Here is a 26,000-nt window from a genome sequence, read left to right as displayed (position 1 = left end):
GTTTCCACCATTTGGGTAGATCTAAAATAACTGGAATGTAGAAAAGGTTGCCTGTTTCGATCATTTCCAAACCCCATAAAGTCCTCTTGCACAAAGGCTATTTAGTTGGACTTTTGCGGATGTGTGGGTGTACGACTGCAACAAGCACTCATGATTTCATCTTGTGAAAGGACTAAGTCTACATCCAACTCTTTTTCTTTTATGGTCTGGCTCTCTGCCATATGTTCAGTGAATAAATTGGATGTGACTGAGCAATTTCTGAACCAAACTACTCCAGCAAAGACATTAGCCAGCACAGTAAGGTAAGCAAGAAGAGGCTACAACAGATTTCTACAAGTGATTCCCTTAAAAGGATTTTATCAGCAAGCAAGTTTAGAAACTAAAAATGATTCTACAATTGGCTTTAAAATGATTTTGTTCTAAGTTTCTTTTTCAACCTGAATTTCTTTCCTATTTTTAACCTGTGGATTTACTAAAGATTAACTAATTGCAAGATAATTCAGTTGATCAAGACTATGCTTCAAGTTGGTATAGGTTCTATACAATCTATTGTTTAATTGTAATATTTAAAGGCTTATATCAAACCCAAAGGAGTTCCTGATCACTTTTGCCAAATAGGATTTTTCAACTTGAGTATAAACTGCTCCTCAGTCTCATTTTGTGAAAAATGCCTTTCCCTTCTCCTGAAGAGATTTAGTTATGAACTTACCTTGGTTTTATATATAGACTGAGATAACGTTTGGATCATGCTGCACTGGAAGTGAGTTCCAAGGCTTTTAAATTCTGCTTTAATATACAGTAGTATATGTTAGTTTACAATAGAAAGTATCATTTTGTGCTGGGGAAATGGAAGCAGGGCAGGACAAAGGAGAACTGTAGGGGGGATAAGGAAAGCTGCATAATCTGTATCTGTTTTGTCCCCCTCCCTAGATGTGCTTCTGCAGATGTGGCTAATGCATCAGGCAAATTTTTCTAACACTCTCTTCTTCTGGGATGACCCCTATTGAACTCAGTCATGGGATCTGTTCAGATTTATTTGGCTGCAAGATCAAACACTTCAGCAGCCTAAGTTAATCATCTTTGCCCCCATAGTTGGTTTTACTGCTTCTGGAGCAAACAATGGACTCAGACTTCCCACCCTAAGCAGCACATAGTTTTCTGATTATGGTAGTGTGGGCGCACATCGTGGTTTCTCTGAGAATCTTGGGGGGCGGGGAGGGGAGGAAAGAAGGAAGAGAAAGAACAAAATGACAAGAGGGAAAAAAGTGTGACAGAAAATAGAAGGGCAAAAAAATTACACAGGAAAAGAAACACAAAATAGATACAAAGGCTAATAAAAGCCAAGAGTAAGAGACAGAAAATAGAAGAATGCAGAGAAGTGATAACTGCAGGGGATGTCTTGGTGATAGTGGTGGGGAAGATGAGGTTAAGAGTGTGCCAGTCAGTCTGTCTCAAGGAGTGTGTGAGCAAGTCCGGTTCAAAATTCCTTCTCACAATCAACAAGAGCTCCTTTTACTACAGTTGTTAAAATGCTTTTATTTGGGGGGTGGGTGGAAGGAAGGGCTGGTTATTTATTTTACAGGGCCAACAAAAAGTGAAGCTCCATCATAGAAGCTTTCAGTTCCTCCAGATGCTTATTTAAGCAAGGCTCACAACTCAATTAAACAAAAGTGCATGGATTTATAACAGTCCTTCAGTAATTAGGAGTAGTTTTTTCTCTTAGCAACAGCAGCTAATTTCCTAAGAGACTGTCCACTTCATAGATTTACTTTTGAAAATTAGTTACAGGTGTGCTGTATCCTCAGGGAATACCTCTGGGTCCTAGTTTCTCACCATGAAGTCAGATGCTACCTTCTTAGATAGGGAGGCTGGGAAATACAAGTATCATGAGTTTTTGAGTCCTGAATGGTATGGGTCACTATTACAGTGTGGTTCCAAAACTAGGTTTGGGAGCCACTGTTCAAGTGTATTAAAACATCTGGAACTATTCTAAGGGTAAAGTGATGTAAGTAGCTCCAGTATGTTAATGACTAAAGAGTATTGTTTTTGTAAATTTCTTCATAAGCACAATTTAGCAAGATTATTTGGAAAGTCAGATGCAATGCAAATTTTAATCAAATACATAAATTATGTGGAATGGTTTAATAACTTGAAAATGGGGGTTAATGTTATTGGTCGGAAACATTGTTTTGTTCATATATGGCTTGTATGACAGTCAAACATTCCCAGGAAAGTTTTCATATCCTACTCCTTGCCAGCTAACACTATGTCTATATGAAAGTGGAAATATTATTGCTGTAGAAGACAAAATACACTGTGTCTGGAACCCCAGAAATTTAGAAATTTAGAAGGGGCAACCCAAAATAGCAGTAGTGTATTGTAACAAGTTTAAATGAGTGTTTAACTGTACTATAATATCCTACTGGCTTCCATTATAATGTGATCACTAACAATGACAGTGCATTGTATGTAATTAACTCATTCCTCGTATTTTCAGCTTAGAAAATTTTCAACTGCATTAATACAATTGAGTTAACTTACTCTGATTGAAAAGCCTCATAAACACACAGGCTAATATGTCTGAAGCAGAGAGACTAGGTGGGTGAGGTAATACCTTTTATTTGACCAACTTTTGTTGGTCAAATAAAAGATAAGAACATAAGAATGGCCCTAGTGCAGAGGTCGGCAACCTTTCAGAAGTCGTGTGCCGAGTCTTCATTTATTCACTCTAATTTAAGGTTTTGCGTGCCGGTCATACATTTTAATATTTTTTAGAAGGTCTCTCTCTACAAGTCTATATATTATATAACTAAACTAGTGTTGTATTGTAAAATAAACAAGGTTTTCAAAATGTTTAAGTAGCTTAATTTAAAATTAAACTAAAATGTTGATCTTACGCCGCCAACCCGCTCAGCCCACTGCTGGTTTGGGGTTCTGTTCACCTAGGCTGGCAGCGGGCTGAGTGGGGCCTGCGGTCGGGACCCCAGGTGGGAAGGGTCTGGCAGCCAGAACCGCAGACCGGCAGCAGGCTGTGCGGGGCCAGCAACCAGGACCGCAGACCGACAGTGGGCTGAGCCCACTGCCGCTCAGGGGTTCCATCTGCTGGCTCCTGCTAGCCAGGATCCCAGCTGCCAGACCCGCTCACCCTGCTGCCATCTGGGGTCCTGGCCTGCCCGCATAAGTGGGTACCTACCTTCTCCCTGGTTCTGGCCCATTCTCTTCCTCTCTCTGCACTGAGTTGAGGGTGGGAGTGCACTGAGCACAGGGCTTGGGGGTGAACAGTCTGGCCAGGAGCAGAATGAGGGAGGGGGCTCCAGGGTTGGGGTCAGGAGGTGTGGGTGGGGGCACTTACCTGGGCAGCTCCATTTGGTGGAGGGTGCAGGTTGGAATGTGTGTTGGGGGGTGCAGGAGCTCCCATTTGGTGCTCAGGGTGGGATGGGGATGTGTGGGGTGCATGGGATGTGGGGGGGCTTGGGGGAATTGGGGGGAGTGCAAGAGTCAGGGCAGAGGGCTGGGGTCATGTGAGGGGGGTGCAGGTGTCAGGGCGGCGGGGCTGGGTATGTGGCAGGGTGCCAGAGTCAGGGCTGGGTCATGGGGGGAAGTGAAGGAGTCAACAGAGGGCTAGATGCACATGAGGAAGGTACAGGCTCAGGGCAGGGGCCTGGGGGGAGTGAGGGTGCAGGGCTCAGGCAGAGGCTGGTGTGTGGGGGAGGTCAGGGTGAAGGCTCAGGATAGAGGGCTGGGTGACTGCCCCCAAACCCCCAACCCCCCCCCCCCGCTCCTTGGTCCTCTGACTACCCCTCCTGGGATCCCTGCCCCTAACTGCCCCACAGGACCCTATTCCACGCTCCACATTCCTAAGCCCTCTCTGTCCTCTGTCGCTCCTCGGACCCGCTACTGCCCCACCCTGCCCCCTACCTGTTCCCTGACTGCCCCGACCCTTATCCACACCCCCGCACCCAGACAGACACCCCCCCCCGGATTTCCCAGCCTATCCAACTGTTCCCTGCCCCTGACAGAACCCCAGAACTCCTGACCCATACAACCCTTTCTGCTTCCTGCCTCCCCTAGCTCCTCTCTACACTCCTGCCTCCTGACAGCCCCCCCAGAACTCCCAACTCATCCAACCCCCCCAGCTCCTTGTCCCCTGACCACCCCCTCCAGAGACCCCCACACACACCCTAACTGCCCCCCCAGGACCCTCCTTACTACCTGTCCCCTCACTGCCCTGACCCCTATCCACCCCCCACCCCTTGACAGACCCTGGGACTCCCATGCCCCATCCACCACCACCCCCCGCTCCCTGACTGTCTCCTCCAGAGACCCCCACCTCTAACCACTTGCCCGGGATCCCAACCCCCCAATCCAACCCACCCTGCTCCCTGTCCCCTGACAGCCCCCACCCCTTATCCAATTCCCACCCCCAGCCCCGGACCCCTTACCATGAGGCTCCCCGTTCATCCGGATCCCTGCCACTACACGCACAACCCGCCCCTCAGAATGTTGTGCACGCAGCGGCAGGGCTCTGGATGAGTGGGGAGCATCTTTCCCTCCCCGTGGAGCCAAACACTGCCCCATGGGAGCACGCAGCCCTGGCCCCCAGAGCGCTGCGCAGAGGGATTGACCAGAACAAGTAATCATCAAGTGATCCATGACCTGTCGCTCATTCCCAGCTTCTGGCAAACAGAGGCTAGGGACACCATCCCTGCCCATCCTGGCTAAAAGCCATTGATGGACCTATCCTCCATGAATTTATCTAGTTCTTTTTTCAATCCTGCCCCATCCCATCCCCCACACTCCAATTCCATCCTAGAGCCCGTCCCCCACACCCCTCCTCCTGCCCCAGCCTGTCCTCTGCACCCTAACTCCCTCCCAGAGCCTGTCCTCTGCACTCCAACTGCCTGCCCCAGCCCAGATCCCACACCCTAAATTCCTTCCAGAGCCCACCCCCCACTCTTCCTCCTGCACCCCAACCCCCTGCCCCAGTCCATCCCCCTGCACTCCAACTCCCTCCCAGAGCCTGTCCCCTGCACCCCAACTGCCTACCCCAGCCCAGACCCCACTCCAACTCTGCATTACCCTCTCAATTACCCTTTCAATTTCAGTCAAAGAAAAATGGGAAAAAGAACTTAGCCTTATCATGACAACAGAAACATGGGAGAATATCTGGCATAATGTGACAAATACTTCAAGTTCTTTATCCTTGCGATTCTTCCAGAACAAGATATTAAACAGGCACTACTGAACGCCAGAACATTTGCTTAAAGCTAAATTGGCAACACACTGAATGTTGAGATGCAAACAGTCACAAGCCAATCTTTCACACAACCTCTATATCAGTAAAAAAAATACACATGTGTTCTGGAACACCATATTCAGTGCTCTCTCAAACTTTAACTGTTGCTATCTTTCCTTCTCCAGGCTTGTGTATTTTGGGGATTAATTGGTAATACCAGTTAACATTAACAAGTTGCAGTAAATTTTTAGTGGCCAAAAGAGTTAATTTGAGAAAACGGAAATCTGCAATTCCTCTCTCAGACATAGACTGGCTTAACGAGCGCTCTACTATTGCAGCAATGGAAAAAAATCACTTGATCTAATAGAAATGCTTGGAAAAAAATGAGGATGTCTCTTCACACATGAACCTACTGCATACTTTTGCAGTTTAGTATATATTAGTCCCCAGTACTCCTAGGGTATGTTCTCATTTTATCTATTTAGTCACTTTAATAATTGATACCCTGCATGACCACTATGGGTTCAGGGTTTGTTTTGTTTCAGGTTTTACAAATAATAAACATTGAATTTTGTTATTTATATGGTATTTCATTTAGTTATGTTTATTTTATATACAAACAATATCACTTCCTCATCTTGATCAATCAAGCCATCAGCTGTCACAGAGAGAGCACCAGTCACAACATGCCATTCGTGTTGTTGTAGCCAGTCCTTCAGCCACCCACTGGCTAAGCTGTCAGTGGCACTGAGCACCTGATCGGCATAGTACACCACAGCTCAGAATCCCTGAGCTCAAGCGATCTGCCAGTCCTGGCTTCCCAAGTAGCTGGGATTACAGGTGCGCGCCACTGCACCTAACAGAAAAAATACCAATAAAGTTAAAAAAATGGAGTTTGAAAGTTCATGGGAATGTGACCACACTGGATCTTGCCCCAGTCTGTCTTGTGATCAGGGTTGCTTTGGACTTCTTTTCAAATATATCAATTTCAATTACAACACAGAATACAAAGTGTACAGTGATCACTTTATATTATTTTGATTACAAGTATTTGCACTGTAAAAATAACAAAAGAGAGAGTATTTTTCAGTTCACCTCTTCCAAGTACTGTAGTGCAATCTCTTTTATCATGAAGGTTGAACTTACAAATGTAGAATTATGTCCAAAAAAACTGCATTCAAAAATAAAACAATTTAAAACTTTAGAGCCTACAAGTCCACTCAGTCCTACTTCTTGGTCAGCCAACTGCTAAAAGAAACAAAAGTTTGTTTACATTTACAGGAGATAATGCTAACCACTTCTTAATTACAATGTCATCTGAAAGTGAAACAGGTGTTCGCATGGCACTGTTGTAGCTGGTGTCGCAAGATATTTATGTGCCAAATGCACTAAAGATTCATATGTCCCTTCATGCTTCAACCACCATTCCAGAGGACATGTGTCCATGCTGATGATGGGTTCTGCTCGATAATGATCCAAAGCAGTGTGGACCAAAGCATGTTCATCTTCAACATCATCTGAGTTAGTCTTGGTCTACACTACAGGGTTAGGTCGAATTTAGTCGCATTAGGTCGATTTTATAATGAATGCATCTATACAAGCAACCCCGTTTGGTCAACCTAAAGGGCTCTTAAAATTGGCTTCTGTACTTCTCCCTAGTGAGAGGAGTAGCACTAAAATCGACCTTGCTGGGTCAAATTTGGGGTAGTGCAGATGCAAATCGACATTATTGGCCTCCGGAGTGCTCCAATGTGACTGCTCTGGACAGCACTTTCAACTCCAATGCACTAGCCAGGTACACAGGAAAAGGCCTGGGAACTTTTGAATTTCATTTCCTGTTTCGTCAGCGCCACAGGTGTCCATGCAGTCCCCCCAGAATTGCAAACGAGCTCCAGCACGGAGCGACTGAGAGACACTGGACCCGATTGCTGTATGGGGAGAAGAATCTGTGCAGGCAGAACTCTGATCAAAAAGAAGAAATGCTAATATATATGCCAAAATCGGACAGGGCATGATGGACAGAGGCTACAACAGGGACACACAGCAGTGCCACATGAAAGTCAAGGAGCTCAGGCAAGCCTACCAAAAGACAAAGGAGGCAAATGGTCGCTCTGGGTCAGAGCCCCATATATGCTGCTGCTATGATCAGCTGCATGGCATTCTGGGGGCGACCCTACCAGTACCCAACCACTGTCTGTGGACACCTGCAAGGGGGCAGCCTCACGCAACACAGAGGAGGATTTTGTGGATGATGAGGAGGAGGAGAATGCGCAGCAGGCAAGCGGTGAATCCATTCTCCCCAGCAGCCAGGACCTTTTCATCACCCTGGAGCCAATACCCTCCCAAGGCGGGATCCCTGACCCTGAAGGGGGAGAAGACACCTCTGGTGAGTGCACATTTGTAACTACAGTACAGGGTTTAAAAGCAATAGTATTTAATGTTTGATTTTCCCTAAAGACTTGGGATGCATTCGCGGCCAGTACAGCTACTGGAAAAGTCTGTTAACATGTCTGGGGATGGAGCGGGAATCCTCCAAGGACATCTCCATGAAGCTCTCCTGGAGATACTCTGAAAGCCTTTGCAGAAGGTTTCTGGGGAGGGCTGATTTATTTTGTCCTCCACGGTAGGACATTCTACCACGCCATGCCAGTAGCAAGTAGTCTGGAATCACTGCAGCACAATGGTCCTGGGTTTTGGTTGCATTCAAGCAATATTCGATCTATATCTTGCTGAGTTAGCCTTAGGAGAGGAGGACCTCATTCATGGTCACCTGGTTGAAATAGGGGAATTTTTCTAAGGGAACAGTAAAAGGACCCCATTCATGTTGGGTTGTTTGCGCTTGGCTAAAAGGGATCATCCCTGAGAATAGCCATGCGGCAGGGGGAGGGGGAGGTGTGTGCTGCACATCCATCCAAAAACCACAGCCCCTCCTTTTAAATGGCAAATCCAACCGACATTGCTTGCTATGGGAAAAGAGGGCACTGCAGTTTGAAAACATTCCCACATGTTATGAAGGCATTAGAAGCCAAACCCACGTACCCTTTGGCTTACCATGGCTGTCTTGAAACCGAATTCCATTGCCCAGCCATGTGTGATGTGTCACCATACCGGAAGGCACTCAATATAAAAGGCAAAATGTGACCTTGTACCTAACGCACATGTGCTGTCTGCTGTGAATTGCTTGATTCACCGTGAAAGAGTCTCCCTTTTGCTCTCAGAAATGTATCATCTTAAATTTTACTCTCCCTTTTTATCCCCCTGCAGGTGCAAATGTTTCTATGCTCCCCCTATCATCTCCATCCCTGAGGTTATCACAGATTAGAAGGTGAAAAAAATGCACTTGCAATGACATGTTTTCCAAGCTCATGCAGTCCTCCCCCACTGATAGGGCACAGCTGAATGCATAGAGGCATTCAGTAGCAGAGTCCAGGAAAGCATTAAATGAGCACGATGAGAAGAGGCAGGATGCAATGCTGAGGCTAATGGGGGAGCAAACAGACATGCTCAGATGTCTGATGGAGCTGCAGGAAAGCCAACAAGAGCATAGATCGCCACTGCATCCACAGTTCAACCACCTGCCCTCCTCCCCAAGTTCCATATCCTCCTCACCCAGACACCCAAGAACGTGGAGAGAGAGGCTCTGGGCACCCAGCCACTCCACTCCAGAGGATGGCCCAAGTAACAGAAGGCTTTGATTTGTAGTGTGGCTACAATAAGCAATATGGCCTTGTCCTTCCCTCTTTCCCTCCTCCCCCACCCCACCCTACCTCACCTGAGCTACCTTATCAGTTATCTCCCTTTTTTTAAATTAATAAAGAAAGGATGCATGGTTTCAAGACAATAGTGATTTTATTTCCTTTACCAGCTGTGATCAAAGTGGGGAGGGTTGTTGGTTTACAGGGAATTTACTGACTTCTGAAAGCATGCTCCACACCTCATCCCTCTCAGATTTTGCAAGGCACTTCAGATTCTTAAATCTTGGGTCAAGTGCTGTAACTATCTTTAGAAATGTCACACTGGTATCTTCTTTGTATTCTGTCAAATTTGCAGTGAAAGTGTTCTTAAAATGAACAATATGTGCTGGGTCATCATCCAAGACTGCTACCACATGAAATATATGGCAGAATGCGGGTAAGACAGAGCAGGAGACATACAATTCTCCCCAAAGGAGTTCAGTCACAAATTTAATTAATCCATTATTTTTTTAACGAGCACCATCAGCATGGAAGCATGTCCTCTGGAACGATGGCCGAATCGTGAAGAGGCACATGCATCTTTAGCATATCTGGCACATAGATATCTTACAATACCGGCTACAGAAGTGCCATGCGAACACCTGTTCTCACTTTCAGGTAACATTGTAATTAAGAAGTGGGCAGCATTATCTCCCATAAATGTAAACAAACTTGTTTCTCTTAGCAACTGGCTGAACAAGTAGGACTCATAGGATCTAAAGTTTTACATTGTTTTATTTTTAATGCAGGTTTTTTTGTACATGATTCTTCCTTTGTAAGTTCAACTTTCATCATAAAGAGATTGCACTGCAGTACTTGTATGAGGTGAACTGAAAAATCCTATTTCTTTTATTTTTTACAGTGCACATATTTGTAATAAAAAATAAATAAAAAGTTAGCACTGTACACATTGTATTCTGTGTTGTAATTGAAATTGATATATTTGAAAATAAAGAAAACATCCAAAAATATTTTTAAAAATGGTATTCTATTATTGTTTAGCAGTGCAATTAATCACAATCTATTTTTAATCGCTTGACACCTCTACTATTGAGGTGATTATTTTAAACAGTGTTGTTAGTTACAAAAATGACACTCAGAATACAGAGATGGCAGTATACAGCACAATCACTGTCACTTCCACTACTTAACTTTGAATAACTTTGTATATATTTTGGCCTTTCTGACAATTAAGATTGTTTTGGGTAGAGGTCAAATGTCTCCTGCTCCCCTGGTAATGCCCAGACTGGTTTGAAGACATGTTAATTTTCTGTTTTAGCTTGGGGGGAGCCTATGCCAACCAGCTCAACAGTATTTCAACATAACTGGAAAACACACAGTGTACACCCTTAGACAAGACTTTAGAAAATACAAGCAAGCAACAATTTACTGAATTTACTCTTCTTTATCTGAATTGTTAAGACACAAGAAGTCAATACATTAACAATCGTTGCAAAATAAAAACTGGTTCTACTCTGTAATGCAAAGTATTGTGATTGAACTATCATTTATATTTAGGACTAGGAGAGAGCTTCAAGACAGGTTACCAGGATTTTCCAGTGGTCTTCAACAATGATATTGCGCTCAAGATTCCAAAAGCCTTCTGAGGTGAAGATTAGAAAACAACAAATGGGGTGCGGTAAAAATAAACAGAAAAAATCAACTGCATTTCAGATACCAGTGAACCAGGAAACTACGTGTAAAAATCAAAACCTAAGGAAATCATCAAATAAATATGAAGGTAAACTTTCCTTTACTATAACTAAAGCATGTGCCTGAGAGAGGTAATGTGCAAAGCAAAATTCAGGAGTGAACTCAGTACTGAAATTTGGGCTGAATGGCATCAGGAAACAGGCTGAGGAGGACATTCAGCATAGAAATACATAAGAACGGCCATACTGGCTCAGACCAAAGTAACCAGCACAGTATCCTGTCTTTCAACAGTGGCCAATGCCAGGTGCCCCAAAGGGAATGAACAGAACAGTTAATCATCAAGTGATCCATCCCCTGTCGCCCATTCCCAGCTTCTGGTAACAGAGGCTAGGGACACCATCTCTGCTCATCCTGGCTAATAGCCATTAATGGACCTATCCTCCATGAATTTATCTAATTCTTTTTTGAACCCTGTTATAGTCTTGGCCTTCACAACATCCTACAAAGAGTTCCACAGGTTGACTGTGTGTTGTGTAAAGGAATAATTCCTTTTGTTTGTTTTACACCTGCTGCCTATTAATTTCATTTGGTGACTCCTAGTTCTTGTGTTATGAGAAGGAGTAAATAACATTTACTTATTTACTTTCTCCACACCAGTCATGATTTTATAGACCTCAATCATATCCTCTCCTAGTCATCTCTTTTCCAAGCTGAAAAGTCCCAGTCTTATTAATCTCTCTTCATATGGAAGCCGTTCTATACCCCTAATCATTTTTGTTGCCTTTTTCTGAACCTTTTCCAGTTCCAATATATCTTTTTTGAGATGCAGCGACCACATCTGCACACAGTGTTCAAGATGTGGGCATACTATGGATTTATATGGAGGCAATATAGTATTTTCTGTCTTATTATCTATCCCTTAATGATTCCCAACATTCTGTTCACTTTTTTGACCGCCACTGCACACTGAGCGAATGCTTTCAGAGTACTATCCACAATGATGCCAAGATCTTTCTTGAGTGTTTACAGCCAATTTAGACCCCATCGTTTTATATGTATAATTGGGATTATGTTTTCCAATGTGTATTACTTTGCATTTATCAAAACTGAATTTTATCTGCCATTTTGTTGCCCAGTCACCCAGTTTTGAGATATCCCTTGTAGTTCTTCACAGTCTGCCTGGGACTTAACTATCTTGAGTAAATTGGTATCTGCAAATTTTGCCACCTCACTGTTTACTACTATTTCCAGATCATTTATGAATATATGTCCCTGGGGGACACCACTATTTACCTCTCTCCATTTTGAAAACTGACCACGTATTCCTACCCTTTGTTTCCTATCTTTTAACCAGTTACAAATCCATGAGAGGACCTTCCCTCTTATCCCATGGCATCTTACTTTGCTTAAGAGCCTTTGTTGAGGGACCCTGTCAAAGTCTTTCTGAAAATTTAAGTACATTATATCCACTGGCTCCCCCTCGTCTACGTACTTGTTGACCCCCTCATAGAATTCTAGTAAATTGGGGGCATGATTTCCCTTTACAAAAACCATGTTGACTCTTCCCCAACAAATTACATTCATCTGTGTCTGACAATTTTGTTCTTTACTACAGTATCAACCAGTTTGCCTGGTACTGAAGTCAGGCTTTCCGGCCTGTAATTGCCTTTGCCAGGATCACCTCAAAAGCCCTTTTTAAAAATTGGCATCACATTGGCTATCCTCCAGTCATTTGGTACAGAAGCAGATTTAAATGATAGGTTACAGACTACAGATAGTAGTTCTGCAATTTCACATTTGAGTTCCTTCAGAACTCTTGAGGGATCACCATCTGGTCTTAGTGATTTATTATTGTTTAGTTTATCAATTTGTGCCAAAACCTCTCCTAATGACACCTCAATCTGGGACAGTTCCTAAGATTTGTCACCTAAAAAGAATGGCTTGGATTTGGGAATCTCCCTCACATACTCAGCCGTGAAGACTGATGCAAAGGATTTATTTAGTTTCTCCACAACAACCTTATTGTCCTTCAGTGCTCCTTTAGCATCTCGATCATCCAGTGGCCCCACTGGTTGTTTAGCAGGCTTCGGGCTTCTGATGTACTTAAAAAAAATTCTATTACTTTTTGAGTTTTTGGCTAGCTGTTCAAATTCTCTTTTTGGCCTTCTTAATTATATTTTTACACTTAATTTGCCAGAGTTTATGCTCTTTTTTATTTTCCTCACTAGGATTTAACTTCCACTTTTTAAAGGATACCTTTTTGCCTCTCACTGCTTCTTTTATTTTGTTTAGCCACAGTTGCACATTTTTGGTTCTCTTACTATGTTTTTTAATTTGGGGTACACATTTAAGTTGAGCCTGTATTATGATGTCTTTAAAAGTTTCCATGCAGCTTGCAAGGATTTCACTTTTGGTACTGTATTTTTTAATTTCTGTTTAACTAACTCCTCATTTTATGGTGTGGTTCCCCTTTCTGAAATTAAATGCTACAGTGTTGGGCTGCTGAGGTGTCTTCCCCGCCACAGGGATGTTAAATTTAATTATATTAAGGTCACTATTACCAAGCAGTACAGCTATATTCATGTCTTGGACCAGATCCTATTTAAGTATTTGGAGCAGCCTAAAAATGACAGGTTTCAGAGTAGCAGCCATGTTAGTCTGTATCCGCAAAAAGAACAGGAGTACTGTGGCACTTTAGAGACTAACAAATTTATTTGAGCATAAACTTTCGTGGGCTACTTCATCGCATGCATGCAGTGGAAAATACAGTAGAAAGATATATATACACACAGAGAACATGAAATAATGGGTGTTACCATACACACTCTAAGGATCAGTTAAAGTGAGCTATTACCAGCAGGAGAGAAAAAAAACTTTTTGCAGTGGTAATCAAAATGGCCCATTTGCAACATTTGACAAAAAGGTGTGAGGAACAGTAGGGGGGGAAATAAACATGGGAAATAGTTTTACTTTGTGTAATGATCCATCCACTCCCAGTCTTTATTCAAGCCTAATTTAATGATGTCCATTTTACAAATTAATTCCAATTCAGCAGTCTCTCATTGGAGTCTGTTTTGATTACCACTACAAAAAGTTATGGGAATAGTGTAGCTGAAGTTGAAGTATCTTATTTCGACTTACTTCCTGTCCTCACAGTGCGGGATCAACAGCTGCAGCTCCCCCATCAACTCCACTATCGCCACTCACCCTGATGGAGTTCTGGGGTCGACAGAAGCACATTCAGGGATCAATATATCGCGTCTAGATGAGACGCGATATATCGATCCCTGATAAACCGATCGCTACCCGCCAATCCTGCAGGTAGTGTAGACATACCCTAAAACCACAAGCCTAAATGCACTTCTTGTCGTATCAGTGTCCTGAGACCTGTCCCAGCACCAAAAGTAGAAGTTGAAATGTCTAGAGCGGGTCAATTCCTCGTGGCAAGAGAAGTGAGGGAGGCAGGCACTCACCATATAATTTTCTAGTCTGTTTATTCACTATGTATGTACTCAGTTCCAGTTTATCCTAAACAAAGAGGGTAGAAGCATCAGCAAAGGTTCCCAGAAACAATTGTACCTTTACAACTCCAGCAAAAACAGAGGGTTCATTATAATTACATCCACATATAATTGGAGTAATGTAGTGGTGAATTCGGCTCAGTATTCTCAATAGAATTAGTTAACTCCCATTGCATTTCTGGATCCCCTGAAAACTTCCTGTTTCTACCCTGTTCCTTCACTTGCCTCACGTCCAGGCCAGAGCACTAAAAAAATCAATGTTACTTTATGGTACTCATTTACTCTTCATCTTGTGCTGGCTCTGAAGTTACTAACTTGGCTAAAATTTAATATCGCCTTCCTGCTGTATTCTAAAGCATTAAGTCAAGTCCAAGAAGATGCTATTCAATTCACCCCATCTCGTATTTAATGCCGTCGTCCCACTAGACATTCAATATCATTCTCCTGATGTCTCATGGCACTGAAGATCTATTCAGTATAGGGTATGATACAGGACAGGTGAGACTTAGTGCCTCTGTCATGAAATGTATGACTATCTTGGAGCTGTGTTTAGTATAGACTTGGCAAGTATTGAGTAAACAAACTTCTTACTTTAGTAGAAGGTGAAAAAGTGCTAGCCACAGACCAACTGTAACATCAATAGAGCTCTAAGGTATGTACACAAACTCTTCATGGCCCCCTACCCCTTTTTAGTTTGGGTTTTAATATTGGAAACCTATTTTAAAACTACTTTCCCATTAATTAATGGGATTGTTCCCAGTATTTTTAATCAGTGCTTGTGCTCTCCTTTTTGGACATTATTCTCATTTGTCTGATGTGCTGAGTATCAATATACCCCACCCCCCCCCAAAAAAAGATATGACAAGAGACTGAAAGAAGTGTGCATATTGGACTTTGTTTAAGAATAACAACAAGTAGTCCTTGTGGCACCTTAGAGACTAACAAATTTATTTGGACATAAGCTTTCATGGGCTAGAGCCCACTTCATCAGATGCATGAAGTGAAAAATACAGGAGCAAGTATAAATACATGAAAGGATGGGGGTTGCTTTACCAAGAGGGAGGTCAGTCTAACGAGATAAATCAATTAACAGCAGGATTTCAAGGGAGGAAAAATAACTTTTGAAGTGGTAAGAGAGTGGCCCATTATGGACAATTGACAAGAAGCTGTGAGTAATAGTAGGGAGAAATTAGTAATGGGGAAATTAAGTTTAAGTTTTGTAATGACCCAACCTGGGAGTGGTTGGGTCATTACAAAACCTAAACTTAATTTCCCCATTACTAATTTCTCCCTACTAGGAATTAAAGATTAATTTTTAATTAAAGATTATGTCATGTGATAAAATCTCCAGGAATTCGTCCAACCAAAGTTGGCAACTCTGGAGCAGAGGCAGAAGGGAACATCTGCAAACAGTCCTGTATTCTGCCTCTGTGGGGCTAGCCCCCACAGAAACTTGTGTTCTGTGCTCTATGCCTCCTCCTCCTTTTCCCTGAAACCTGTATGCTGCAGGGCCAGACGTCTCCCAACATTATCTGGGTTAGCCTCTGGGACTGGAGTAGCTCCAATATCTCCACTAGGTCCCAATGGTTGCAGGTGGTACTGTAGCCTGAGGTACATCAGCCATTCTGTACACATTATTGGTGAGGCTTAGCCAGTACTGAGAACCTATTTCTGTCTTTTACTACCGTTAACCTTTTACCCCCAATCAGGGCTATTGCAGATTATGTATTCCTTACACCATCCAAACTCAAACCGAACTTCGCACCTCCTTGATTATCTGTACGTTATTCCCTGATCACCAGAAACTTCTACGCCTAAACTCTGTACCATATACTTCTTTTTAAAACATTATCTTAATAAAATTTCCTAAGGGTGGTGAATTCAAAACTAAAGTTAGCACTGGGTTTGGTTTTGCCATTACAAAGGCAAAAAAAGATGACTAAGTTTAACCAAACCCCAAAGCATAGCTGCCTGGGCCCACACTGTTACATTCATGTTGCCTGTGGTTGTATTTTAAGACTTGTTTAGTTTTTCCACTTTGCAGGGGTTGTCATAGGAATATTCTGTTAGGTGACCTTTCTATTTTTCTGTGACCAGCAAAACTAACTGAAATTCATTTGTGACTAGCATACCAACACCATGGTAGAAAGCAATGTTACATACGGACAAGAGACTCAAAAATTCTGCGTTTTGATTTAGACGAGCGTGGCCATTGTAAAATATCAGTTGAGGATTCACCATCCTGTGAAGGTACAGTTTCTCTTTCTATATCAAAATAATATGTATTTTCTTACAGGACACTTTCATGTATTTCCATGTGCTTGCTTTCACTTACTCTGTATTATCAGTCGGCATTAGGAACACTTGATCCAACTAGTATGATGCTTTGGTAGTTACAGAACAAAAACAATAACAGGCTTAAAGTAAGTATGGTATAATTTTAAATGAAAAGTAGGTTATCTTGTTTACTGGCCAGTAGACTAAAAGGCTTGTTTGCATTCCAGCAGGTGGAAAGGGGGAGAAACAATCACTTAGGAAGAGTTCAGAGAGAAATAATAGGAGATACAGAAAACTGTGGGGTACAGCCATATTTAATTCCTTCCTGACCTCTGACTGGGCTTCTCTAATTAATGCACAAAAATGACATCCCAGCTAGCATTCAAAGACAAGCTGCTAGACATTTTGAGGGAGGAAGAAAACACAAATAATGATTGAATTGAGCAGCCATAATGTGTTGAAGGGAGTGGAAGCACTGGTTGCACTAGTGTGCCTCTAAGGTGCTTCACAGGTTAAAAGCAGTAAATACTCAAGACTCATTTTATTTTATTTTTTTCCTAGGGTAAAATAACCCTCTCCCTGAATGTTTATCAGTTTTGAGGGGTTAAATATAAAGCTAAATGCTGCCCTCGACTTCCATGGACAGAGAGGAGCTTACAATCATAGATCATGACAGAGGTGTGGAATGGGAATCACACAGGGTTCCAGAATTGGAATAGGGTGACCACATAGCAAGTATGAAAAATTGGGACAGGGGGTGGGGGGTAAAAGGAGCCTATATAAGAAAAAGACCCCAAAATCAGGACTGTCCCTATAAAATTGGGACATCTGGTCACCCTAAATTGGGATGAGGTTGAGAGGAAGCTGTTCTTCACTGTATGCCCTCCCCTCCTTGAACTGCAGATCTATACAGTGCAAGATACTTCAGACTGAGGGCCAGCACCTTACCTGGTATCATTGAGCATAATTCCTCCCTTATGGAAGCTATGTTCATTTACTCCAACTGAGGACCTGTATCTGATCCTACCTCTGAACAGCAGAAGGCCTCCGTTGTCAGGGATTTAGAGGCAGCTGAAGAAGAATGTGACAGTCAAGATGTGCTGTCAAGGGATGCAAGGAGCTGGGGAGGGAGTCGGGCCCAGTGGATTGCTGAAGATCCAACCTGACTGGGGACATCTGTGGATTTTCAGCACTGAACTGCTGGACTTTCTACAGATAGGGTTAGGGGAAGTATTCCAGGGGAACTCTGCAATTTGGAACTTGAGTTTCTACAGTGAGGAAATAAGCTGTGGAGAACGGGGCCCATAATTAGTTTTTAAATATTAATTTGCATCTGTGTATATGGGAGGGTTTCCCATTATCTGGTGAGCAATTTGTCAAATGCTGGTCAGCAATCCCGGCGTAGTTAGGGTTAAGGTGTGTCTCCTAGCTCCAGCTCCACAATGCCTACTAGAGCTGCACCACCCCAACAGAAGCTCTAAGAGGCATCGGAGTTTACAGGAAGCAGACCTGCTGCACCATGCTGGAGAAGGGAGCAGGGTGTGCTCCCCTCCACGCTGATGAGGTCTGCCATTGCAGAGGAAGAGCCACAGACTTTTGGAGGGTCTGGTGCAAAGATTGTAACTCTGAACTGCTGAAGGAGTGAGGGGAATGCAAGGTGGGGCACAAACTACCTTCCTACCATCATACACTCACATAAGAGTTAGTCACAATTTGGCCCCTTGTTAGTAACAGGACGGTCATTTACTGTTTGCCTTGTTTTAGTCATGATTCCTTGTTACTAGACTGGTGCTTAAAACTCAGATTAGTTTCACACTGCACTACTGACCTCTATCTTCAAGGATTTATTCTCTGTTATAAAAGACAATGAATAAATAAAATTGTCATACTCTCCTCCTCCCCAGTACAGACATCGGGACAAAAATGGTACACAGCTCCATTTAGGTAGGCCTACACTTAAGGCAGCATGTAGAGTACAGACACTGCATGCCCAGCTAAAACATGTGTAAACATCAGTGTAGATCAGGCGTCTCAAACACGCAGCCCGCCAAGCTCCCTGCCCTCGAGTTATTTTATGTGGCAGTTAAGCTCCCTGCTCGCTGCTTCCCAATGTTTGGGGCCGGGTCTCTCTCCCAGCCCCGCCTGCCACCCCCACGTGTCTCCCCTGAGTGTCCCCCGGGCTCATTTGCTGCCCCTTCACTGCCCCGGAGCCTGCAGCTCAGGCTGACTCCACTCCACTCTGCCAGCTTCCGGCACCACCTCCTGCCACAGGGTTCTAGTGCCCCCTTCACTAGGGCCAGGGCAGGCTGCCCTTCCCATTCTGAGCCTTTCCAAAGCCCTGAGCCTCTCCAATGCCCCAAACCCCTCATCCCCAGCCCCACAGCCCTCACCCCTGCACCCCCTCCTATCCCCAAACTCCATTCAGAGCCTGTACTTCCAGACCCCCTCCCGCACCAAAACTCCCTCCCAGAGCCTTAGGCAAGTGGGGGTGGAGTTTGTGGGGGGCAGGTTCTGGACACCACCAAAATTTCTACAAACCTGCCACCCCGGAAGAGGCAGAGCAGGGGTGGAGTGGTGGTGCAGGCTAGTGCAGTGGGGGGGGGGGGGCATTAACAGAAGTAAATCTAACTAAGTGCGTGTTTTGTCCTTTGAGTGAGGTGCATTACTGTTGATGGTGCTCAGCACTTTCCCGGAGGGAGGGAGGATGAGCAGGGAGCCGTGCGCTCAGGGGAGGAGGTGGAGAAGAGATGGGGTGGGGTGGGGCCTCATGGAAGGAGTGGAGTGGGGGCGAGGCCAGAGGCAGCAAGGAGGGGGGGTGACAGTGATGCGGTGCTCAGGCCAATGCACTAGTCCTCATGTGGCCCTCATGGTCATTTGAGTTTGAGACCCCTGGTGTAGATGGTGAGGCACTGCTTAAGCTAGTAGAGAAAGACCAACACCTTAGGGTATAGACTTTACATGGCTGTCTAAATGCCTAAGGAGTGCCTCCCACCTCTACATTATTTTTAGCAACATAGTATCCTACAGTCTCCCTGGTGCCAGAGCCCTTCCCAACTGCAATGAAATGCTCCAGCAGTGGAAAACGGCTCTGGCAAGAGGAAGGCACTGGGAAAAGGCCAGCAGCTCCCTACTGCTGAGCCCTTTCCCCACTGCCGCCTTTCCCTGTGGCATGCAGATACACACTGCAGCCTGACCACGGCCTGCCTTTCATTGTCGTGTGTATCCACACGTACCCTACAAGTTGCTGCAAGTGGCTGATAAGGTCATTGTAAGTATATATGAATACAAAACAGTGATTAAGACTTAGAAGGAAATGATGCCTGAGTCCTATTGCTGTTACTGCCTATTCCAGGAAAACTGAATGTTGCATTTTTGCAGAATACTTTTAAAATCATCTTAGTTTGCGACATATGTATGTTTAATTGCAAAAATATTTTTTATGTTTTAGATATTGCATGGTTAGACATATTCACAAGCAACAAACGGAATAATTGTGGTAAGATTTTGGTTACTGTGGCCCAGAGATCAAAACTACATTTGTTTATGTTAGAGTTTGGTTTTGAAAAGGTTTTGGATGGACCTTTAAGGGAAGTACAGAAAGTTAGTAATGCAACAAGAAAGTGTTGCTGATCTTAGAGATTTCTGTCTATCTCAAGTTTTTCTATACTCATCACTGTAATATCAAAGCACCGCTAAGACTGATATTAATATTCAGAACATTAATAATATTTAGCATTTATATAGCACTATACAAATAGTTATCAAAACATGATTGTTAAGTAGGGAAGTCTTATTAAACCCACTTTATAGATGGGCTTAGAGAGTTTGAATGAATTGTTTAATTCCAATGTTCAATAAGGCAGTGCTATATTTACAAGAAGTTCTTGGCTTCCAAGCTCATGCTCAAGCTTCACTAGGCCACTTCAAACATATTCAAAGGTGATGCATAAATTAGACTCCCTAAGATCTACTTACACCAGAATACCAATGTGTATGGGAATCTTAGGTGGTGTTTCAAACATTTGGGCAGCTGGAAGAAGGGGTAAAGTGAGGCTCAAAGCAGGAGATGGCTTCCTTTAACTTACATCCTCCTGTCAGCTGCTTTTATTGCTACATTCCTCTCTTCTGGCTTGTTGGACTCTGAATTAGAGTCTTATGGCTCCCTTATATGCAGATGCACTCACTGATGTGCAATTTGCACATCACTTCTGAATTTGGCCCATTGAGTGAAAGGGTATAACACAAGGATAAAGAACTTGAAATATCTTGCACATTACTTCAGATATCCTCCCAGATTTCAAATTAGTATAATTTACCTGCTGAGGCACAACTAAAGGGTGTACTTTAGACCTTTTTCTTGCAGACTTAGTCCATCTAAATGCCATTATCTTTATTTAGATTTACTTGCATATAAATAGACTGTGCTAGAATGTGCCCCACATTCTACCAAGGATTTTAAAAGGATTTCATGTAGTTAGAATACCCAGAAGGCTGACTCAGATATAATTCCTCCCAGGGGTCTCCCACAGAGTGCACATCAGCCAGCTGGAGGTTCATTGGATGACACAAAGGATGAATTTGGTCCATTGACTCCAACTGGTTTTTAAAGAGTACAAAACTCTCCAGAATAACAAAAAAATCTCTTTAATTGCACTGACTTGTAGAACTTGTAAAGGTATTCAGATACTATGGGGACAGACATATAATAAACAGAAAAAATACTGCCTGACCTGGTTGCACTTAATCATACTCTATTTACTATTGAAATTCCTTTTAAAGTAAGAATTTTATTATTTGTGGGACTCTTATTTGGTAATGCCTGCAGCTCGCCAATCAACAACCCCTCATTTCAGTCTACCATTTCATATAAATTGGTAGAAGGTATTCTTGGTTCATATCCTTTCTGCTTATGATCCTTATTTATTAGTTTTCCCATTTTTTTTAACCTAAACCTTGTGTTTGGTCTTGAGATGACCAACAGAAATTGGTATTTTTCACTTAGTGCTGTTAGAATTAATTAAAACTTCACACTGCTCTATTGTTTCCCTTGATTTTATACTATGTAGAAAATGTCATTTCAAATAGGAGTCAATCCAACCATCCCATGAATATGACTCAGAATACATGGTGTACACTTTTAGAAGGAGTATTTAAAGCCATGGATGTTATATAATGCAATTGGTAGATCCAAAAGTACTCTACAAAGATGGTCAATATCATGAGTCCTTTGGCGTGTTGCTATTCTTGTGTCTATCAGTATACAGTGAAAACTGAATATTGCCTCTTCAGAAGATTTTCTAGTTATGTTTCAATTCACAAAAAATGAGTCGGTATTTTAAATTTATACTTCAGTTTCGGTGGCCAGAAACAGCACTAAAAAACATTGTAAAAATTTGGTGACCATGACTCAGCGATCAAAAAATAACTTTCTCCTGTTGGGCAAGAATAAGAAACAACTGTATCTGAAGGTAAGAAGTAGTATATTTGCCCTTCATCTTTTCATCAAACCGTCTTTGCTTTTCTTCATCCTTTTTCAGTTTTTCCAAAATCTTTAGTGTCCCTTCCTGCTTCTTTTAAAAGAAATTAGAGCTCAGCTGCTTGTGCTGAGCTCTGGTGTTTGGACGCTCACAGCCTCCTATCTCTTTCACTGCTACTTTTAAATCTCAGAGCACACTTACGTGATATGGTATGCTCTGCGATTTAGAATACAAAGTGCATATAAAGCATTGAGTAAGCTAGAAAGCAAATGTTAGTACTTTGTAGCATATCATTCGAGCCCAGTGTGGGAAGCTAGGTTGTAGCTTCCTTTAGAGAGGGAGAGATTGCTACAACAGGAGGTGGTGTGCAGGAAGAGAAGGGAGGAAAAGAGGCATAAGGTACTCCATGTGAAAGAGGAGGGCTTGGGAGTAGAATTCTCTTCTCAGGACAAACTGGAGTTTCAATATACAGACAGGAATATTGATTTAAGAAAAGAAATGTAAACACTTTTAAACACTCTTACCCTGTCTAATTAGAATTTGTGTTGTTGTTGTTGTTCTCCATTGAGGGTTTGTCTAGATTAGGAAAAGCAATCAAGGTTTGGTTACCCTAGTGTTACAGGATAACAACTTTTACTTTGAGTTAACTGGTTCTGATTGACTCCAGGAGGATGTCTAAGATGCATCTCAACCAACTAAATTGAGGCAAAAAGGTGTCAACTAAGGGAAACAGGATAGCTATCCCTGACTGCTTTTCCTAGTGTAGGCAAACCCTGTGTCACTTCCTCAGGTTAAGTTTGGAAACAACTTTTTTTGTTTCTTTTTAATTTACAATTCACTTTCTATGAAAAGCATTCTGTGAGAGAATGAGTAAAGGCACTCCTATTAAATACAGAAGAGCAAACACTTACAAGGGATTTACCTGATTCAGAGATTAAATAGCCACAAATTGCTTGTCTGAAATAGGTACCACAGAATTTAGAAAGATTTGAACCTTGCACTCCAACTGTTGTCACTGGTAAATGAACTGTTTTGAAAATCCAGATCATACCTCAGCATTCCCTGACATGGTTCATACACAGTTCCAGCTTTCAAAGAATATGTTTTAAGTTTCTCAAAACTGACATTAGAAAGTCCATAGGCCCTATTCTCCTCCAGAAGGATGGAGCCCCTTGGGCTCAATGGGCATAGATTAGGTGCCCATGGCTGTAACATACTATGGGAATATAATAAAAACATGATTCAGTCCCATCTATGCTGCAAGATGGAATTGTGTTTGGAACCAAGTTGAGGAACTACCTTATTGTAATTGGTCTCCACCCAGTTCATTCTGCAATATAGAGGGTCACTAAGTCTCTTAAAAATTCTTTAAATTTCCCATACGAGGAATTGGGATAGTTTTGTTTAGAATTAGCCAGGCATTGATGGTACAACCTGTGGTTAATACAGATCAGAATAGGAAGGGAAACTCCAGTTTTGGTGGCTGTCTTCACAGGTCTTGAATACAAATGGAAAGGCATCAGGGTGTCATATGGTGGCAGGACACAGCAAGGAAGTGATTACAGGTGGAGCTCCTGACCCCAGACAGGTATGTGGCCAGCCTAATAAATGTGTGTATGTGCACACACCTATGCAATAGGTGGAACTGTGCAAGGGGCACAACCCTGGTGCTTCAATCCCATTTGCTACAAATGATATCATTTGCATTTCACCAATTATCTGTACTCCTATTCTTTCTGATTTTTAACATTATCTGAAAGAGTAACGATGGCTTACCTGTGAATTGGTAGTCATCTTCTAGGAGTGCATCCATCAGTTCAGAGTCAACCTTTAGGCTTAGACTAGAATCTAGAAGATAGAGAAGTTTCCCCACAGTAATTCCAGAGCACTGGAGTTGGACAAGCCCAGACATGTGAGCCAGCAGAGACTTTCTGTACAAAAGCTAAAGTCCTTATTGCAAATACACATCACAGCTGGAACAGAAAGAAGAAGAGGAAGGGGACTCTGGCCTGATGGATATACACTTATGAGAAGACCAACTTACAGGGAAGGCAAAAGTGTCCCATTCTCAAGAGTCATGCATCCACTCATCTGAAGTCAGAAGTACTGGGCTTTAATAAGCAGCATACCCAGAAAAGGGAGGTTGACAGACACCAAACATAAACCAGAAATTCAGAATGAACTAGTCCACTGCAGGACCTTAAGACTTAAATCTATATCAGTAGAAGACTATGAAACAACACTGGAATGTCTTGTGAATGTATGAACAGACAACTGGGTGTCAGCTTACCACATTTCAGTGTAGAAAGTCTCATTTTTAACTGGCCTGTAGGTAGAAATGGATAATGGCTATTTTGTGGACACACAAAAATACATTAGTTTGGTGGCTTTGGCATATTTTCTCTGAACAGACATCCTAATCCAGTGGAAAATGGAAGTTTCAGACAACTTAGTTTATTATCAAAAGCATTTATATTATGGTAGCACCCAAAGGCAAAATCAGGTTAACTTAATGGTCTTCAAATTTAAATTGACAAAGTGGGCTTTTATTGAACCAACTTCATTTGGCAGAAAAGACAAGCTTTTGAGCTACACAGTCCTTTTTCAGGTCTAGGCAAATTTAAATGTCAGTCTCTCCACTTAAAGGCAGTAAGTTTCAGACTGCATGGGTTCAAGTATAGGACCGGTCCCAGAAAAGTTGGTCTGGAGAAATTGAAAAAGACCAAGATGGACAGCTGCCATTTCTAATATGTGAAGGAGCATGTCTTCTAAGCCAGAAACGAGTGATGATAACTTTGACTTGATCTCTCTTGATCTTTCTGGTAGCCTGAGAAAACAGAGGAACAGCAGGAAACGTTGGTTGTGTTTTATTTATTTCCCCCCCCTTCTATTTTAAGATATTCCTGGAAGCACTTTCTCTTTCTAGGACAGAAGTCCTAGAAAATAGTTTGCTTTGCATTTCTGGAACAAGTCTCTGAATCAGAGACGGAGTAAAAAGTGAAGTCCAAGAAGTAGAGGGTGAGGAAAATTTCCCTTTCTGAGAAGGATAAAGCTTTCAGAGGTCTAAAGTCTCTTTGACCATTTTAAAAGGTATCTACCACACTTAAATTTGCTTTTCCATTGGTGTAAATAAAGAAATGCCAGGTCAGGATCAGGGGTGGCTCTAGACATTTGGCCGCCCCAAGCACAGTGGCATGCCGCGGGGAGCGCTCTGCCGGTCCTGCGGCTCTGGTGAACCTCCCGCATGTGACCGGCAGAGCGCCCCCCGTGGCATGCCACCCCAAGCACACGCTTGGCGTGCTGGGACCTGGAGCCGCCCCTGGTCAGGATGATCTTAGTCAGAGGGAACTGTTCCCAAGGGAACTACATGCGGTAAAACCAGGGCAGTTGGGATCTTGGGGTATGTAGTATAGGGCCAGACAATTCTAGTGATACACGGTGTCCAATCAGGTATTAGACCCCAGCCTTGAGAGAATGGAGGGGATTTTCAAGGATGGTCTTAAAGGAGTAGGGATGGGAAACCCGAGAGCACTCACTGGAACCAGAGTCTGGAATAGTCTGCCATTGGACTGTGTGTGTGGTGGGGGGAGGGAGACTGTCAAGCCCATACCTGTGTGTTGCTCTTTGTTTTGCACCTTCTCTTCTCAGTGTTATGGTATCAAAAGCATTAAGGAAGGGGTGAGTCTGGCAGTGGTAGGTGTAGCATATGAGTCCCATCTGAGAAGGTGCACTCACAGATGCAGGTGGCATGGTCTTCTCCTCTCTTAGAACTTTGGCCTGAAATTAGCAGCTGGAGGCAGTTCTTAAAGGCAGCAGAGGAAGGAAGAGAAGGTAAGAAAAAAATAAGATGAAAAACAGAAAGGGTCTTGAGCAAATAAATGGCCCTGAGGAAAAATGTTGCTGCTCTTAACGGTGGCAGAAGACTGCTTTAGGTGTTTGGGCCTACCCAGCTCCAGTGCCTTGGATATCTGGCAGGAAAGTTTTTCACAGCTATCTCTGTATTGTCCTATATGTGAGCAGGCCTTCCCTGCTCACAGGTTTAGACCCTGTACAGACAGACGCACTTCACCTGATAATGGGAGAATATTACATTTTTTTAAAA

General features: G+C 43.0%; 1 protein-coding gene across 2 annotated transcripts in view; it reads left to right on the top strand.

Moving 5' to 3' along the window:
* The first annotated feature begins 244 nt into the window (after positions 1 to 244).
* The window catches only part of LOC116828075 (uncharacterized), a 28,312-nt gene continuing 2,556 nt past the window's right edge, over positions 245 to 26,000 (top strand). Inside the window, exons 1-6 of one of the 2 annotated variants that reach the window (XM_032786062.2) lie at positions 245 to 302; positions 10,489 to 10,711; positions 16,272 to 16,394; positions 19,870 to 19,917; positions 21,774 to 21,889; positions 23,394 to 23,486. In XM_032786062.2, the coding sequence (XP_032641953.1) occupies positions 10,543 to 10,711; positions 16,272 to 16,394; positions 19,870 to 19,917; positions 21,774 to 21,889; positions 23,394 to 23,486 (549 nt within the window). In that variant the 5' untranslated portion in view covers positions 245 to 302; positions 10,489 to 10,542. Of the gene's footprint in view, positions 303 to 744; positions 761 to 10,488; positions 10,712 to 16,271; positions 16,395 to 19,869; positions 19,918 to 21,773; positions 21,890 to 23,393; positions 23,487 to 26,000 lie in introns of those variants that run through there. The other variant, XM_032786063.2, reaches the window with a different exon arrangement.

The sequence above is a fragment of the Chelonoidis abingdonii genome, chromosome 6 (assembly GCF_003597395.2).
Source record: "Chelonoidis abingdonii isolate Lonesome George chromosome 6, CheloAbing_2.0, whole genome shotgun sequence".
Lineage (NCBI taxonomy): Eukaryota > Metazoa > Chordata > Testudines > Testudinidae > Chelonoidis > Chelonoidis abingdonii.
The sequence above is the reverse complement of the archived record's forward strand: the minus strand, read 5'-3'. Positions and strand labels throughout refer to the sequence as shown.